This window comes from Pinus tabuliformis, chromosome 2_1 (assembly GCF_031772625.1).
Source record: "Pinus tabuliformis cultivar Carrire ecotype Pingquan chromosome 2_1, CPIR1, whole genome shotgun sequence".
In the NCBI taxonomy this organism is placed as follows: Eukaryota; Viridiplantae; Streptophyta; class Pinopsida; order Pinales; family Pinaceae; genus Pinus; species Pinus tabuliformis.
Genome location: NC_142299.1, coordinates 746,165,296 through 746,184,920, shown reverse-complemented (window position 1 = coordinate 746,184,920; position 19,625 = coordinate 746,165,296). Strand labels below are relative to the sequence as shown.

The window sequence follows — 19,625 nt, the reverse complement described above, 5'->3', positions numbered from 1 at the left end:
TCTGGGGAGGTTTTTGGCTCACCACAGGAGGCAAGCTCACTTTAATCAAATCTGTTCTTTCGGCACTGCCCACTTTCCAGGCTTCTCTAATGTTGGCTCCAAAAGCAATCTCCGATCAAATTTCAAGGCTCAATTGTGATTTCCTGTGGAATGGAGGCCATGGAAACAATAACCGATTTCACTTAATAAACTGGGACATGGTGAAGCGACCTATCGTGGAAGGTGGATTGCAAATTAGAGACCCCACGCATGCCAATTTAGCAATGGGATGCAAGTTATTATGGCAGATCCACGCAAAGCCTTGTCAGCCAATTAATCAAACTTAAATATCTCAACAATCAGTCATTGAGGCAATTCACGGTGGAGAAAAATCCAAAAGGATCTTTGGCTTGGAAGTTGTGTAGCAGAGGCATTGAATTTTTTAGATCCTACCTGTATCAGATTCCTGGCAATGGCAAAAACACAATGTTATGGAGAGACAACATTATGGGTCATCCTCCTCTTGCAGAATTTAACGAAATCTCTAAGTTAAGAGCATGGTTACATGTGAAAGGAATCAGGAAAATAGAAGACATCTCGGAATGGGACAACCATGGGAACTGGCAGCGATGGAAGTTTCCTAGAACTCCAGAACATTTACAAATGCAGTTGGAAATTATTTTTGAAGCAATCTCTGATTTCGCACTGGTCCACAAGGAAGGAGAAGATTCCTGGGGCTGGGGCAAGACTGGGGTCTATTCGGCAGCTCAAGGCTACATTCAGATGCAAACTAGGAAGGAATCGACTCACCAGGAATCTTTTTGGAAGCAAATTTGGGATAGCTTCAACATCCCCAAAATTAATTTCTTCTTTTGGACTTTGATGCACAAGAAAATTCTGACCGAAGAAAACTTGTGCAAAAGGAATATAGTAGGCCCCCATCGCTGTGTGTTATGCAAATGCACAAAGGAAACTTCTGATCACTTATTTATAGAGTGTGAGTTCGCGAAGGAGGTCTGGTCCCTTTTCCTACATGGGTTGAATGTTTTCTCTCCATCTTAGGTCTTAGTTGTCTCCATGTTTACCTCTTAGAAAGATAGGTATCCTCATAGCATCACTAGTAAGTCTCTTTGGCACCGAGTGTGGATTGTTGCCCCGAAATACGTCTGCTGGAAACTTTGGCTCGTCAGGAACGATATCATTTTCAACAATACAGATTGGTCTCCAACAATGGTGGCTGCCCGAGCAAAGGGCCTGCTCTTAGAAACTTTGAATCATTTCCCCGTCAAAGATGACAGTTCCCTTCTAATTGAAGAAAGGACGTGGTTGGATGCTTATTCCAGCAAGGTCAGAATCAAAGTAAATCCTCGCCAAATTCAAATGGAAAGATGGCAAATCCAAGATTTAGAGGACAACTTTCAACATTGGTGGAGATCCCAGGGCAAGTGCACAATCTTCTTCGATAATGCTTCAAAAGGAAACCCAGGAAAGTCAGGAGCGGGCGGGGTGATTTTTTCACCGAATTGGAACAAAGAAGATAGTTTCAACTGGGGGCTTGGTCAGAGAACCAACAACCAAGTAGAAATTCTCGGGTTATTGAAAGCTTGTCAAATGGCGAGAGAGGAAAATCCAAGAGAAATCTTAGTCTTTGGAGACTCGGAAGTGCTGATAAAAGCGCTCATTAGTGAGAAAGAGCTAAAGGATCCGGTGCTAAACAAGCCGCTAACAAGACTAAGAGAATTCTGAGAGAAATTCCCTTGGTTCAATTTTACCATATTCTCAGGGGTTTAAACAAGGAAGCGGACAGATTGGCAAATATAGGATGTACATTGCAAATTGGGATGATAAGTACAAATGTTGATTCCCTGATCAAGGCAATAATCCCTTGAGTGGGAAGGTTGTGCTTCTGACTTTCTGAAGAATGTATTTTGGTTGTTTGGCGTAGCCCAACCTGATTCTCTCTATAAATAAAACATAACCGTTTCAGTTTAAAAAAAATATGGAGGCGAAACGATAGATCTTTTTGGAAAAAAATATGAAAGTAATGATTTACAAATGACAATAGATCATTATGAGTGCATGTCCCAATTTTGTGTTGTAAAAATGTATGACATGGAGGTTGACATAATTTTTTGTCAACCTTGGTTTAGAGAATTGGGTGTGTTCATGTTAAACATGGAGATTTTTTTGTTTGATGTTTTTTTGTAAGGGAAGGATGATCACATTTCGAGACATTGCAATGAAGTCAAAATCAATAATGTCCTCATCAGAAGGCTTTAAAGATGTTACAAAATTATACCTCAAATGAATCAAAATTCAATATCGGAGAAGCAAAAAGAGTTTGAAGAGGCCATATCCAATAATGAAAATTCTCGTTTAAAAGATCTTATCTAGAAACTACTTTCACAAGTCAAAAAGTGTAAAACTAGGAAGCAAAAGTTAGAACAAGATAAAGAAAATTTAAAAGAGAAGCTCAACGAAAGTTTATCAGAGAAGGAAGAGGAAAATTTAAACTTAAAGAACCTTAATAAAAAATTATTAGAACAAATTAAAAAATTAAAAGATCAAGAGAAGGATAATAGCGACAGGATCAACGATTCAGAAAAAGAAGAACTTTTACATCTAAAAAACCATAACCAAAATCTTCTTAACTAGATTAAAAAACTTAAGACTGATAAGAAATCATTGAAGAATAGATATGAAGAACTTATCACAAAGGAAACATCAAAATTTCCAGATGTAGCAAACCAAGCTGAAGAAACAAACATCGATCCCACTAATCTCATAGTTCGGGCAAATCCAAAATCCTACTAAATTAAAGACGTACTCAGAGGTTGTAGTTCAAATGAGAGACACCCCAAATGAGGATTCAGTAATCAATTCAACAACAACAATGCATGAAGGAAATCACGAAAGTGCCATAAAAACGTTAAAGGAAGTTCAAACAATAAAAAATCCTTATCTACATCTGAATCACAAGAGTAGACACCTTAATCAATCTACAGAACATAAACAACAAACTTGTGTTCCGAATAATACTAAAGTGAGCTCAATTCAGTCTATTGATAACAATTCGTTACAAAGTTCCAATGATCAGAAGATTCCACCAAAGATTAATCTAGGATGGTCCGATCCGTTTTCAGTACGACAATTCTGTCTATCGCTCAGAACATCATATCGTCTTGTATCAACAAAGATGAAAGCTCATAAATAAGAAGATATTCCGATCAACAGAAGAGAACCGATCCTTCATCAATAAGCTTTGAGGACAAAGCTTTTTGAAGGGGAAGGCAATGTAATGAACTAAATTTATATAAAAATAAACATAGATTAATGATTAATTAGTTAGCAATTAATAAAAAGGTATGTCCCTAAAGGACATAACTTATCGTGAAAGGGTACTTACCTGGCTATATATACAGGACCCTCATTCTCATTTGTATCATCCTATATCAATTCTTTTATATAATATACAATTTACACTTACTATCCTATGATGTATGTATTTGTCTACGAAGTATTTTAATATTTCCGCTGTGTATACGACTTTTGGTCATTACAAAATATTATCATGATGAAGTGAGCACGGGGTTTCTATTCCACCTAAGAGTTAGTATACACAACAACCATACATTATAACAATCACCATGTCAATCACCCCCACACGAAGTTGTCTAACTTTATAGCAATATTTTGTCTAATCACATGATTTTAATGAAACATAAAATTAAGTTCTCCTTCATTTGAAAATATAATTGAAATTTTAACAATTTAATACAATTAAAAATTGGATACAATCCTTGATAACATTGTTCCATCATAAATGAGCTTTAAATTGTGGTAGAAATTCGTCCATATTCAATTTTTTTTTTTTTTGTTCTTCGACACAAATGAGTAGTGATTTTATTAAATCTGCTCCCAGTCACAACAAATATACGGGGAATTCATTATCTTTCCATTTTTTTTATGGGATCTTCCACTGACATAGTGACTAAATTCATGGGAGATAAATCCCAATATTTTCCACAAGTACTACACCTGTGTCCTTTTACATGTTTACAAGTGTAAATTCTTATGTATTACGAGCACAAGAGTATGCAAAAACAATACATCGAGCTATTTGGGAGGCTTTTGGAGTAGAGTGTCCACTCAGAGTTGGGATCTTTTAACCAAGTTTGAATTCCTTCCACGTTCTTGCTTTTCTTTATTGGATTTCTTACCTCTTGTGAGAGGTGCTTCCACTACATTTGAGGAGAATTTTTTTTTAGCGCTGTCTCCTCTGCATGATTTTCGTGAGCTGCTCTAATTGCCATAGCTTTATGGTAAAACTTTGGGGTAGAATTCTTCATCTTCGTAAGAGCAAAGGAAGTCAATTCCAATGTTCTTTTCTCAAAATATGAATCTGAATCTGGAGAGTCGACCCATGAAGGGGCTTGCTCTTCATTTTCCACTGACACTTCTGTATTTCCTTGATCCTCATTTGGGGTTTCATCCATAGGGGAATCTTCATCTTGTTTTGGATCTTGAAGTGCCTCAAAAGAGTTTTTGTCGGGGGAAGGTTTTAGCATTGGATATGCTTGAATAGATTTCTTTGGGGCTACAACCTTGTTTTGTTGTTTCCTTCTTTGCTTTTGTGTTGGTTGGAAACTAGCTTCTTTAGAAACAGGGCTTGCGCCTGCTCCTCTTTTTTTCATTGGGGGCGGTTTTTGGCAAAGTGCCCATTATAATGAAAAATGATGCACTTGAAGGGAATCTGCTCATAGTCCAATTCTTGGATATGGATCCATTCTCCTAGATTTATCTCTAGGGCCTCTAGGAAACCTCCTTGAGGTTTACTTCAACACAGATACGAGCACAATAATTTTGAGCTTCTCTTGGTTATGCTTTATCCAAATAGCGACCCAACTTGTTTCAAATGTCTTTGGTGCAACAGGGCCCCAAAGATGAAGAGGGAGGCGTGGCAGCGAAACCCACACTAACACGACAATAATCTCAGAATCTGGATTGAAATCCAGAGTCCATGGAGTGATAAAGAGACCTCCAGATCCCATAAAATACAACCCTGATAAGAAAATCAAATCTCTTTCCATTTTATTGAAAAACAAAAAGACATACAAGCCCCTTCATACTTCAAAGAAAATTACCTAACCTTGAAGCTTGGGGGTCCTTGTTCTATGACCAAGATTCAATAGATTTTGGATTTGGCCACAAGCCCATAAACTTGTTGACCAACACTTTTTTTGAGAGAACTAAAGCTCCCTTACATGGACCCGAAGGAGAGAGTTCTACTGCAGGGATCTCAACTAGTTTCTTCACAAAATTTGAGGGGGAGAAGAAGTCCCTCGAGGTTTTTGAGCTTGCACCAGGGCTCTGAATGCAACCTCGTCCTCCATAGCACGGTGAACATAGGCACTATTCGAACACACCAACAAACAACAAACAATCAACAACGAAAATGACTAAAATTGCAAATTCGAGGGAAGCGACGGAGCCACACACTACTCAACAATCCATGCATCTACAACATCTCTGCAAAATAAGCTTGAAGTGATTACCCCATACCTGCAAAAAATTTATGGCGACTAGAGAAATCCTAACCACAAAAAACTATATTCTACAAACATTTCGTCTTCGCCCTGTAACAAATTTCTTTAAATTCTTACAATATTCCTAAACCACTATCTTTCAGTGCTTACCATATTCATAAGCCACAAAAATAACACATACTAATAATATCCACAAAAAAAAAAAATAACAAATATATTAATGCTATCCATACAAAATATTATTTCAATAATATAAATGTGAATTACTTTTTGTGGTTGATGGTATTAATCATTTTAATAAAAGAATCGTTTATTCCATCATTAAAAAAATAAATCATTTATTCCATCAAAACCATTTAGAATTTACCCTCAACCCCAACCATTGCATATGATAATACATATCCAACATCACCTAATGATGCTTGGAGCATGACGTGATCTATATTAGTTTCCCGCTTTCAAGTGAATGGCAAACAATTATTAACCAGAATAATTTTTATTGGTGCATATATCGCTTTATAATGGGATTTAAAACATAGCGTTTTGCAAACAGCTCCAGAGGGACCACACTCTAAAAGTCAAAAATAACACAATATGACTCAATATTACTGACTCTTAGTTCAAAATGTCTCGTTGTTTTCCCGCTTAAATCCACAGACAGCACTAACAGAGCATATAAACCCTTACTTCCAGCTTCCCATTACCACATGTGCCAACAGATCGATACGCCATTGACGAAGGTCTTCGCTGGAATCGCTCTGCGAATAACAAAACCCCGGCCTAATCTTTTACGGTGATGAAATCGGTCCGGATCCAAGGAGCTTTCATCAGCCTGTAACCAAACAAACAAGAAGAATGGGACGCTTGCAGGATACACCTGACAATTCAAGTGCCATGGACTGTAACGGAAACAATGGCAAGAGCAGGTCCACTCAGCCGAGGCTTTTCATCAGAGAAATGGTTATGGAGAACTTCAAGTCCTATGCTGGAGAACAGCGGGTTGGCCCCTTCCACAAGGTGCAAAACTCTATACTCCTTGCTCTCTTGTGAAATAACAACAATTTTATTTCCCTCCTCTAGGTTCATCCCTGCAGGTGGTAAATCCAAGTTGATTGCTCACAGTTTGGTCCTTTTCATTGCTAGTCTTCTTAAATTCATCTAAACGCATCAGAGTAGCATGGGATTATTTTAAAGTTTGTTATAGTGTTTTTTAATCTCAGTGAAAAAACTTCGTGAAAGTTCAGTGTTGTATCGTGTCCACTTTTGGAAGTAAGAAAACCCTTTTTGGATTGCTCATATTTGAAGGGCCATCGATAAATAATCTGTCATTGATGAATTTTCTTCAACAAGTATTCGTTTACTGGCAATTAAGGGCCATATGATGGAGCATTTGGTATTTCATGAACAGCGTTATTCTCAAAATCCACAATAGATTATTGTTTCTTCGATTCATTCCTTTTTTTCTCGGGAAAAATTTCTTAATTTCATTCGTAATGAGATTACAGTCTATAGATGCATTTGGGCATTTTTGAGATCTCAAGATATATTGTCCGAAAGGACAAAAATAGTCTCCAGCCTCATGCATTTAAGCATTTTTGATATCTCAAGTTTGGCTGCGCGTACAACTCCTTGATTTGCTGCACATCAGTCCATAAAGTCTGGCTGAGTATGGCTGTCATAATCAGTTCCAAATCTGTTGTCATATCAGTCATAATTCAACCCCTCTTTGTAGCTGTTGATGACCCTCGAAATGTTTGATTTGGTCTCCTTTTTTAGCTGTTGAAAGGGGCAATTTGCCCCTTATGTGGCAGCCAATATTTTCCCAAATTCGTGGGCCCACTTAGCATTCCAAATCAACTCCTTAACTCCACTTTGATGCCACATCACTTGATTTGATTCTTTGACTTGGAATTATGACTTTAATAAATTCCCCACATATTAATTCTTGCAATTTTTCTTTTCACCCACACTTTGGAAAAGGTGGGTTTTCATGGAATAGTAATTATTTTTTTGACCCCAAAGCTGGTTTTAATAGAATGTTGGCATCTTGAGCATGAATTTTGAGCTATTATATGCCACCAACATTTTCTAAGGCCACTTATTCACAATATTACATAGAAATTTAATTAAAAATCATTTTTTGCAGGAATCTTTAATTTAAAAAAAAAATCCTAGGAAGACCTAGTCAAATTCCGTAAGACTCGAGATATGACCTAGCATGGTAATATACATTGACCTTAGATATTAGGACACACCCAAGGACCTAAGTCATACTCTAGCTTTGGAGGTATATTGGGTGAAAAAACTTGACTAGTTATTTATCGCTAAAGAGCGAAAATAATTAGTCTAGTGAAAAAAACACCCTAGAGTGGACTCACTTACTAACCAGGTCCCAAATGGCCTAAGTCTATTACATAAGTTCATCATGCTAGTGTTCATTTATACAATTCCCCTGTGGGGGTACGAAATTTGAGAGAAGAAAGTATAGAGAGATGAGAGAGAAAAGGGGCATAGGTGCCCTGCTGGACTTCTAAACATTTGAAAATTTGTCAAGTGCCTCGTCCATTGGGCAACAAATTCTCGTTCCTTACCATGTGCATATGATCAGGTAACACAACCCATTGCTTGATACACCATTTTAGTGCTATGTTGGCAAGATCCACCTCAACCACCTCTTCCCCAAAAGTTGAAGGTTCCTAATGAACTTGTTGAATCCTTTGAAGTATGAGGCCATAGTCTTAGATTTGTTCATCTTGATGTTATTCAACTTCTCCCATTGCACCATCTTTCTATTATGGTTGTCACTTTGGTACAACTTAGTCCGAAATAATCCTCTTTGCCTTAGCAATCTTCTTCTCATATTCAAATAATTGTTGAGGATTGATAGGATTTGTATCTTTGCTTTGGATAGATGCGAATCAATTCAACTGATGTGCCATAGGACTTTGGTCCTTAGTATGATGATCTAAAGAATATGTCTTCTCACCCTTCATTAGTTCCCTTTTATTGTCTCCTTTCCTTACCTTCCCTATAAATGCAAGATCTTAGTCCTCTTCTTTTTAGGCTGGTAGTGTTTCTTGATTTATTTCTTCTTGGACAATGATGTCCCAAAGTTTCTCATGTGCTGGGAGGTTTTCCCATTCCTACATAGTTTGAACAAAGGCTTTTGAAACAAAAGAGAAATGATTTAGTGCAATAAGCACTATTTCTTCATTTGCAATCATCATATCGATAGTAAAGAGTAGATTTCTATCTCAATGATCGGGTTACTCGTCCCAATGTTTGAATTACTTGTGTGTATTTGGGTGACTTTGTTTTTAAGAGCATCTCCTTGGAAATATTGACACTCTAATATAGAGTTGTTGATGGATCAATCATGTCCTTTGTTGATTTCCCTGCGATGTGAGAAATCAGGTGGTCTTTCACATGGTCAGAAATAATTCTCTTTGCCTTAGCAGCCCTTTTCTTATATTTGTTGTAACTGTTGAGGATTGGTAGCAATTGTAACTTTGTTGACAGTTGCCAATTGATCCAAATGATGTGTGGAAGATTGGTTTTGGGGGGGGGGGGTGTGGCGGGGGGTTCTTGCATTCGATGGATAAAACTGTATGCCCTAGAGATCAATCTCCTCCAAAAGCATCTACAACCTGCACCTTCAAGAGATGAAATAGAAGTCTCCTTCTAACCGTTCACCCTGTGAGACATGATATTTCTTAGTTCACCATCCTTGTAATCCCTTGGATCGTAATTCAAACAGAAACAATTTAGCCAAAGTCAACAATCTATCACGGTTGAATTTTCCCTTCATATGCATATAAAATAGCTCAACCTCTCACATGTCCTTCGGCCTTTCTTCGGCATAGATCACTCCAATCTATGTAGCTTGTTTGGCCGCTGAAATCCTCTGTGATCAGTTCCTTCTCACAGGCAGCTGCCATCTCCAATCATTAAATGGAAGAATTTTGGCAATGCAACTCTGATACCATATTAAATTTTCTAATTGATGATTTTATCTGCCAACCAAAACTGAAAATTTTAAGAAACATCAATCAAAACTTTGGATTTTTGAAAACTGAAGGTATAAATGTATAGATTAGGAGTGTAGACACTGGTTATCAGAATTTCAGATCAATTTGACAAGTGATGTAGTGTAGACTTGGGAAACACTAGACTTTCAAATTAAAACCAGTGAACTAGAAATCTATAGCAGCAATCATATAACTTCTCATTAACACTGAAAGAATAATTGCATTGACTACTTGTTTGCCTTACCCTCCATTTGTATAATAAGAGATGGGTTCATACATGGAAACATGTCCAAGAATAGCAAAAATGTAACTTCCCAAGTAATGCACCCTCACATGTGCCAATAATGGGTAGGCACATGCCAACGCACTTCTCCACGTGGTGGCCACACCAACACATGCACACACACTCCATGTGGTGGCCACACAACAAACACCCTCTTCTATGCAACTCCTCAAGTAATTTGCCTGACATGTGCCAAGAATAGGTAGAGACATGCCAACACATGCCAAGCAAACTTCTCCTTGTGATGGCCATACTCCAAGCATGCTTCTTTATGAGTTGAACACACACTAACACATGCTATGTCCTCAAAGTGGTTATTTAAATACAAACAAATCGTTGATGGCTAAGTGTTAGTCAGCTAGTCAACTCTGGTCTATAGATGAAAATATTGGATATGATAGACCAAGAAAACAACACTTGACACTGTATTCTATTGCCAGAAATGACGCTGATAGTCTTATGTAGATGATCCAAGTTGTCATTATTGCAACCTAAGTCACTAGGTTTGTTCTTGTGTTTGAATTTTATGACAACAGAATTCAGCAAAAGTTTTAGCAGCGGAAAAGAAGATGATTAAAGTTGCAAAAATATTAATTCAAATCTTTCAGAATTTAAAAATTTATGTGATAAAATTCGTGCCTGCATTAAGCATCTATTTCAAAGATAAAATATCTGATTTAAACTTTGAAAATACGTCCATGAAGCGTACCCTCGTTACAAAATTGAGATTTTAAAAATATCATCAGAACAGCAACACAATTTTTATTTTCTGCTTTTCTGCTGCCTATTTGTTACATGATAGATTTTTAAATCATCAAGATCACTTGGGTCAGTAAAGCCACTAGAATCGTGGTGAACAATAGTTTCAACAATCATTCTATCACAATCACTGTAGAAATTGTCTTGATCCTCTAATGTGTAGCCTGACTAAAGGAAGACAAAGTGTTCCGTGTCCAATCTGTCCATATTCACATACTATAATATTTTACACAAATTGATGAAAAGACCAGTGCCACAAGAAGCTGATGTATTTTACAGTAATTTCTGCTGACTTGTCCAATGTGCCAGCTTGCTCTACACTTTTTTTCCATGGTGCCAGTGACAATGTGAAGGGCAAACTTTTGTGGCAATTTGTTAATTCAACCATCTTCTGTTAATTTTGAGCAACAATGATATGTTCTATGCTTTAGAGTAATTTTACTTCAATTTCTTTATTAGCCCAATATCAATATCCAGTTAAGCAATCACATCAACATGATAGTAAAATGCAGATAGAACATAAACATAAACAATAGAAGACAAGCCAAGACAAGAGGACACAAGATGTGGCACCAACCAGGGACAAACCCCAATATGGGGAAACCCTTGATCAATTCTTTTTATAGTCTTCAATAGTTCAACAGAGAGAGATAGTAAAATATATAAATCTGATAATTTATAACAGCAGCAAAAGAGCCCTAACCAGAAAATTCAACGCTGGTCAACAGGGAAGATTTGACCCTCAACAATTCTGTCAACTTCAGTCAACTTCGGCCTCCAAACAGCAAGATGAAACAGTCCTCAAAACAACTGAATTCTGCCCAGTCAAAGTCTGGTCAAACAGTCAACAGATTGCCTCAATTTCTGTGCCCAAAATGTGGCCTGTCCAAACAAAGATAACCCTCACAAAAACATTGTCAAAGATGGTCAACGCAGTCAAAATAGCCTCCAGAAGTTTTCGGTCAGATCTGGTCAACGCAGGGATAGCAGAAAAACAACCTTTCCTTCGCACGTGTGGAGAGAGTTGTTGCCTAGAAATCCATATCCAATCAATGAGGAGAGAGAGAGATGTGTGAAGATGAGTGTGTCCAAATGAGGCTAAGTCACGTTTTATTTATATGCAACATTGAGGATGAATAGACGTGATTGATGGGCTTCTGAGCCTACATGAGTTTGCTGGCCGACCTTGACAATTTGTCCATAATCAAAATAAATTCATAACTTCATTTGTACATGTCGGAATTAGATGATCTCTAGATCAATCCTACACCTCCCGGAGAGAGGAATCGAAGAAAAATATCAGCTGCCATAAAGAAGATGACCCATGTGGAGTTTGGCCCTAGTTGCCAATTTTAACACTCCCTCTCAACTAGGGAGAACTCCATCTGCTAATCCATCTTCCAATCTGTACTATCTTTGCCATCAATGCACTGCTCTGCTCTGCTGAACTATGAAGAAGTGATCGAGAATGTATCATACCATTGTCTATTGACCCGAAGTCAATTCCAATAAAAAAAGTGTCTCATACCACTCTTACTAACCCAAAGTCAGTTCCAATCAAAAGAGAGTGTCTCATACCACTCTTACTGACCCGAAGTCAGTTCCCATTGATCCCAGATCAATATCGGTCATCCTAGCATAGGGAGTATGATAGTACATGATGCGCCCATCGATAGTACTATGGCCCCTATCTTCATTTTCCTACTCATTGGCCAGATGAGAGGTACTTCCCATGAGTTCCAGACTGCATGGGTTGGATGTCTCAGCAGGAGAAGGATGAACCACTCATCCTAACTACACGTCGCTAAGGGGTATCACAGGGGAAGGCTGAACCACTCACCTTGTACACAACAAACCACTAAGGGAAGGTTGAACCACTCGCCCTATGGTAGCTCATTGCTCCAAGTACCCCAAGCCCCCTGGAGCTCCCAGAGCCCAATGTCCATCTCATACAAGACCCTCATAAGAGGGTCTCCCCACGACTCCAAGTCGTTCTCGGAAGGCCAAGAATTTGACCCTATGCAGGGGCTTTGTCAGAATATCGACGACCTACTCATCAGTCCCATTGTGATGGAGCCTTATTGCTCCTCGTTGTACCATATCCCGGATAAAGTGGTACTTGATATCTATATGTTTGGAATGATCATGAAACACAAGATTTTCTGATAATGGAATCCGACTTTGGTTGTCGCAGAGGTTCAGTGTGGTATCCAATACATGTCCAAACAACTCACTGAAGAGCTTCCTCAACCAGACAACTTCACAGGAGGCCATATTAGGAGCTATGTATTCAGCCTCAACGATGCTCAAGGCAATCGATTTTTGCTTCTTGTTCATCTAGGATATCGAAGCAGAACCCAAAGAAAAACAACATCCAAAAGTGCTCTTGCGATCCACCACACTGCTAGCCAATCAGCATCAGAATAACCATGCAGCCTCACATTTTCGGTAGTGTATCTCAGTCCATGAGTGATTGTGCCCCGAAGATATTTCAGGAGATTCTCGGCAGCAATCCAATGTATTTGATGAGGCTGAACCATGTATTGGCTCAATGTGTTAACTGCAAAACATATGTCTGGATGAGAGTTCACCAAGAACATCAGTGCTCCTATGAGTTGACGATACTCAGAAGCATTTCCCAATTTAGGTCTAGCAACACCACCACATAACTTCTTAACGTTAAGTTCCATCGGAGTAGTCACAGGTTTGTAGTCTACCATCCCAAATCTTTCTAATATCTTCACAACATATTTTCCTTGAGAGAGGAAAATTTCACCTGGCTTTTGCCAGACCTCCAATCCTAGGGAATAGTGCATTAGTCCTAGGTCCTTCATCTTAAATTCAGAAGCCAACTCCCTCTTATGTTTGTGAATGAGAGGGTTTGCACCTGTCAGAGAGAGGTCATCCACATAAAGTATCAGAACGAGAGGTTTATCATTTTCAACCTTAAAGTAAAGGTTAAGATCGACTTCACTTCTAGTGAGTCCCAACTTCATCAGATAGCTATCGATCCTCTCATATCAAGCCTGGGTTGCTTGCTTCAATCCATAGAGAGCTTTCTTCAACCTGCATACATGAGATTCCCAATCATGAACCTTAAACCCCTCGAGTTGTTCCACATAGACTTCCTCTTTGATTGAACCATGCAAGAAGGCGGCCTTGACATCCATCTGATGTAGGTTCCATCCTTGCGAGGTAGCAAGGGCTATGATTGGGAAGATGGTGGTGTATCGGGCAACAGGTGCAAATATCTGATCGTAATCTACGCCTTCTTTTGAGAGAAGCCTCGAGAAACAAAGCGAGCCTTGAACTTTTTTGCACTTCCATTAGCTCCATGCATGATTTTGTAGAGCCACTTGGAGATGACAACCGATTTGTCCTGGAGTCTAGGGACCACATCCCAGACATCATTCTTCATAATTTATTCATATTCTTCATTCATAGCGTCCTTCCATACTTGTTGCTTCACGACTTCTTCAAATGATGAAGGCTCATTTTGAATGATAGTGCTCATGGCGGTCAAATATCCTTGATACTTGTTCGGCTTCTTGCTTTCACGGAAAGTCCCCCTTGGTGCAATGTGTCTCTCGGCATCTTCGAGAGTCTCCCTAAGCCATGAGGGTCTCCTTTTGGAGGAGGAGGGCTCATGAGGAGGATGATCAATAGGATCCATAGGTTCATCAACATCAGGCATCGTTTTGTCCTCTTTTTCACCCTGATTTCCAGTGACAACTTCTTTGTCTCTCCTTAGGATAGGAAGGTTGTTGATCTTCTTGAGGGCCATATCTTTGTCGAAGGTGACATCATGACTTATCTCAACTTCCTTTTGACCAGCCACATAAATTCTATATCCCTTAGAATTTTCACTATAGCCCACAAAGATTCCTTTCTTCCGAGATGCACCTAATTTGCTTCTTTTCTCTTTCGGCACATGAAAATATACGGGCCTTCCATAAAATTCTAACATGAGAGACATTGGGTTTCTTACCAGTGAACATGTCTTCGGGAGCCTTGAAGTCCAATGCTTGATGAGGGCATCCGTTTTGAACATACGCGGCGGTATTTGCAGCTTTAGCCCATAGAGACTTCAGAAGGCCTTGATCATGAAGCATGGGACGAACAACTTCTACAATAGGGTGATTCTTCCTTTTAGCCACACCATTCTGCTTGGGAGTGTATGGTGTTGTAGTCTCCCTCTTAATGCGAGCTTCTCTGCAATAATCTTGGAATTCATTGGATTCGCACTCGGTCCCATTATCAGTCCTCAATATCTTGATTTGCTTCTCGAATTGGTTTTCAATCAAGGCTTTGAAGTGTAGGAACCAGGTGAACACTTCATCCTTCTTCTTCAAGAAGTAGATCTAGGTCTTGTGAGAATAATCATCCACAAAGGTGAGATAATATAAGTATTCTCCCAAGGAGTTTACGGGCATCATACCAAATATGTCGGAGTGGATCAATTGCAATATATCTGTGGTCTTGCTATTACTTGAGGGGAATGGTCCCCTTGTAAGTTTTCCTTCGGCACATCCCGGACATACACCTTCATGCTCTACTTTGAATTCGGGCATACCTGTCACCATCTGTCTCACATCGGGTAGGGCCTTATAATGAAGATGGGTGAACCTTCAGTGCCATAGTTCATATTGTAGAGATGTGTCCCAAGATATGGCTCCCAATGGACTTCCTCCAACTTGATATAAAATGTCAACCCTGAACCCAAGAGTAAAGCATCTTTAAAATTTCTTTTCCAAACATGTACCTTTCCATCGATAAAAGCCACCTTGAATCCATTATCTTCCATTGTCGAAATGGACACCAAGTTCTTCTTGAGGTCAGGTACATATAGTACTTCTTGCAAATGAATAGTGTTACCTTGATTCAATTGAAGGGTAACATTCCCCACTCCCTTCACGGGATAGGTGGCATCGTCTCTAAGGATGATCTCCAACTTTGTCTCCTTTTCTATCAGATTAGAGAGAGCTTCCTTATATCCGGTGAAGTGCCTTGAGGCACCACTATCAATCAGCCAATTTCCCAGTGTGTCCGGAGGAGAGACAGTGGAGAGGGTTGATATAAGATAGTACTCTTTTTGCTTATTGTTAACAAAATTGGATTCTTCATACCTGGAGTTCCTAGATTTCTTGGAGGGTCGACCATTTCCTTGATGTCCCGCATTCCTTTTTCCTTTGCCATTGGACCTGCCATTCCTTTGATCGTTGTTGTTGAAGTTGCCCTTGGAGTTGCTATGATAGTCATCATCTCGAGGTGTATCCCTTCTATTAGAACACTTCCTTGCATAGTGGCCAAACTTATTGCAAACAAAGCATCTTCCCTCTCTTCCATTTTTGAATCCTGACCTTCCTAGACTTTGCTTCTTTGAACCTGCATTGTTCTTCCTCTTGGCATGAGTGGAGAATGCAGTGGGGTTGCTTCTATTAGAATGCATTTCTTGCTCCACCATTCTTGTTTTTTCTTGAATGCATCTTGACATCAATTCTTCAAACCCTGAAATTCGATCATTGTTGAGTATAGTGGTTCTAAATACATACCACTCAGGTGGGAATCCTCCAAGGGTGGTGAGAGTAAGTTCCCTGTCAAGAATGACTTCTCTAATCAAGAGTAGATCATTCTTGATCTTAGTAATCCTCAAGAAATAGGATTGAATGTCCTCGTCGTTGTCCTTCTTAATATCCTTCAACTTATTCTTGAGAAATATAATTTAATTAGCATTACTAACCTTGAACAGGCCGACCAACCTGTCGTATATCTCCTTCGAGGTCTTCAATTCAGAGATATAGGCCACCAAATGCTTGTCAATGGAATCCCTGATAATCTTCTTCGCTTTGACTTAAACCCTATTGTACTTGGTCTTTGCAGCAGCCGGTGCATTTGAAGGAGGTTCAAGGATTTTACCCTGCACATAATCCATCACTTCTTTTTCTTCCAAGGTCAAATCAAGAGACATCTTCCATCCATGATAGTCAGATTTATCATGGAGCTTGTCTTCAGTCAGAAAGTAGGATGAGGAGCCCATTGAGTCTTTTGTCCTTGTCCAACTATCTTTGGTGATTGCTCTTTCACTCTTTCTTGGGCTTTGTCTTCACCTCAACTTTTATACCATGTTAATTTTAGGCAACAATGGTATGTTCTATGCTTTAGAGCAATTTTACTTTGATTTCTTTATTAGTCCAGTATCAATATCCAGTTTAGCAATCATATCAACATGATAGTAAAATGCAGATAGAACATAAACATAAACAGTAGAAGACAAGCCAAGACAAGAGGACTCAAGATGTGGCAGCAGCTAGGGACAAACTCCAATGTGGGTAAACCCTTGATCAATTCTTCTTATAGTCTTCAATAGTTCAGCAGAGAGAGATAGTACAATTTACAAATCTGATAATTTATAACAGCAGCAAAAGAGCCTTAACCAGAAAAGTCAACGCTGGTCAACAGGGCAGATTTGACCTGCAACAGTTCGGTCAACTTCAGTCAACTTCAGCCTCCAAACAGCAAGATGAAACAACCCTCAAAACAGTTGAATTCTACCCAGTCAAAGTCTGGTCAAACAGTCAATAGATTGCCTCAATTTCTGTGCCTAAAAATGCGGCCTGCCCAAATAGAGATAACCCTCATAAAAATGCTGTCAAAGATGGTCAACGCAGTCAAAACAGTCTCCTGAAGTTTTCGGTCAAATCTGGTCAACTTAGGGATAGCAAAAAGGAGCCTTTCCTTTGCACGTGTGGAGAGAGTTGCTGCCCAGAAATCCGTACCCAATCAATGAGGAGAAAGAGAGATGTGTGAAGATGAGTGTGTCCAAATGAGGCTAAGTCACCTATTTATGTGCAGCGTTGAGGATGAATAGACGTGATTGTTGGGCTTCTGAGCCTACATGAGTTTGCTGGCCGACCTTGACAATTTGTCCGTAATCAAAATAAATTCATAACTTCATTTGTACTGTTGGAATCAGATGATCTCTAGATCAATTCTAAACCTCTCATAGAGAGGAATCCAAGAAAAATATCAGCTGCCATAAATAAGATGACTCATGTGGAGTTTGGTCCTAGATGCCAATTTTAACATCTTCTTCATGCAGGAATAGGTCACAACTTTGGTTTGCACAATCTGATTCTTAAAGCTTCCTCTGAGTCTTTGACACAACACTATCTCCTACTCTAAAACTGTGCAATGGCTGTCTCTCCGATGCATGTTCTGACTATTTTCTTTTTAGCAAATTGCTCTCATGAAGCAGCAAACAACCACTCTCCCTCCCATACTTAGACAAGTTTCTTATTGTTGAGCTTTTGGTGCTTGTCTTGTTGTTGAGCTTTACATCTGTGTGAGGTCAAGTACCAATGCCTTAGTCAATTTTTGATCTTTTCCATGACAGGCGAAGTCCAAAAAACCAAGTGTTCATAGATCCTTTCAAGTTTTACTCAGGTAGCTAACCAAGATGGAACAGTTATGGGTCATGTTACTTGGTTCATGGCTGACCAAAGAGTTAGCAGTTGAATATTTGAAAGCTGAGTTGTTACTTAGAGTTCATGAACTGGACTTGTAATGACATAGCATCTGCAGTCCAGGCATGACAAAACTGAATTCCCAGTGAAGTTTCGAATATGCTTATATGCTTTTTAATGATTATATGTTTTGATTATTGCCAACTCCTTGTAATAAATATTTATCTCCATGTATGATGACATTATCTGCAGCAGGAATGGTGTATTTTTTCAGTGTTTTGAGAAGGCGTCCTGATGTGTATTTTTTTGTATATTGTACACTAAAATACTTATAATAATTGTGACAGAGTTTCTCAGCTGTGGTGGGCCCAAATGGGAGTGGTAAAAGCAATGTCATTGATGCAATGCTCTTTGTTTTTGGCAAGCGTGCTAAGCAGGTAAGCTATGCAACTGTTGCCCTTGAAATTCATTTCACTCTAAATTTTCCATATGGTTATGCTGTTACTTTAATATGCTTCATTTCTTCATAAACGTTGTGCCAATTTGGACTTATACTATTGATTGTTCTTGTTGCAGATGCGTTTGAACAAAGTATCTGAACTCATCCATAACTCCACTAATCATCAGAACCTTGAGAAAGCAAGTGTGTCCGTGCACTTCCAGGAAATAATTGATTTGGTACATTAGTGGGACGAGTTGTGGATGCAAATCTACAATATTTTACTTATTGATATTCTAGAAAAGTTCTACAGTGCACAGTTTATTTCTCTGTTGCTTTTTCTGTACCTGGAAGTTAAATGATACCTAAATGATCATATTTAGCATGTGTATTTATTGCAGGATGGTGAAAATTATGAACCTGTTAAAGGAAGTGATTTTGTTGTCACCCGTGTTGCTTTCCGAGACAATTCGTCCAAATATTATGTAAACAATCGAGGCAGTAATTTCACTGAAGTGACAAAGAAATTGAGATCAAAAGGAGTCGACTTGGATAACAATCGTTTTCTCATTCTGCAGGTATCGTTTCCTACACTAAGAGTGCATGATTTTTTTGTTTAAATTTTTATCCTAAGCTACTGTATGCAAGTAAAATGACCTGTTTTTGCACATAGTCATAACATATTCGTTTCGTTTTACAGGGTGAAGTAGAGCAAATATCATTGATGAAGCCCAAGTCACAAGGACCTCATGATGAAGGTTTTTTGGAGTACTTGGAGGATATTATTGGGTCTGATCAATATGTTGAAAAGATTGAGGAGGCCAGCAAAGAGTGAGTCACAATTTCTTCTCGTTGGACATGTATTTTCAATAATGAAAAGGTTAAAAGCATGAGTAACATACTTTTTTAAATTACTTTCAACATAGGGCTCTTTAACCCTTACACAGAAAAATTAACACATCCAAAATTTTCTCAATTCAAATAAAAAGCAAATCAAGTTCAACTATCCTTAAGGTTGAATTTTTGGTGAAAAGGGTATGTTTTTGATGTATGAAACTAAGAGGCATTGGTTTCCTTGTTGCATGCAAGAGTGGGAACTAAACAAAAAACCTATTAAATAACCAATCT

The 19,625-nt window shown here is 38.7% G+C and overlaps 1 protein-coding gene across 1 annotated transcript in view; it reads left to right on the top strand.

The window, feature by feature from the left end:
- The first annotated feature begins 6,104 nt into the window (after positions 1-6,104).
- Positions 6,105-19,625, top strand: part of LOC149202734 (structural maintenance of chromosomes protein 4-like) — a 177,914-nt gene continuing 164,393 nt past the window's right edge. Inside the window, exons 1-5 of the mRNA XM_089403236.1 lie at positions 6,105-6,542; positions 18,406-18,495; positions 18,635-18,736; positions 18,899-19,075; positions 19,198-19,328. Coding sequence (XP_089259362.1) covers positions 6,381-6,542; positions 18,406-18,495; positions 18,635-18,736; positions 18,899-19,075; positions 19,198-19,328 — 662 coding nt within the window. The 5' untranslated portion in view covers positions 6,105-6,380. The remainder of the gene's footprint in view (positions 6,543-18,405; positions 18,496-18,634; positions 18,737-18,898; positions 19,076-19,197; positions 19,329-19,625) is intronic.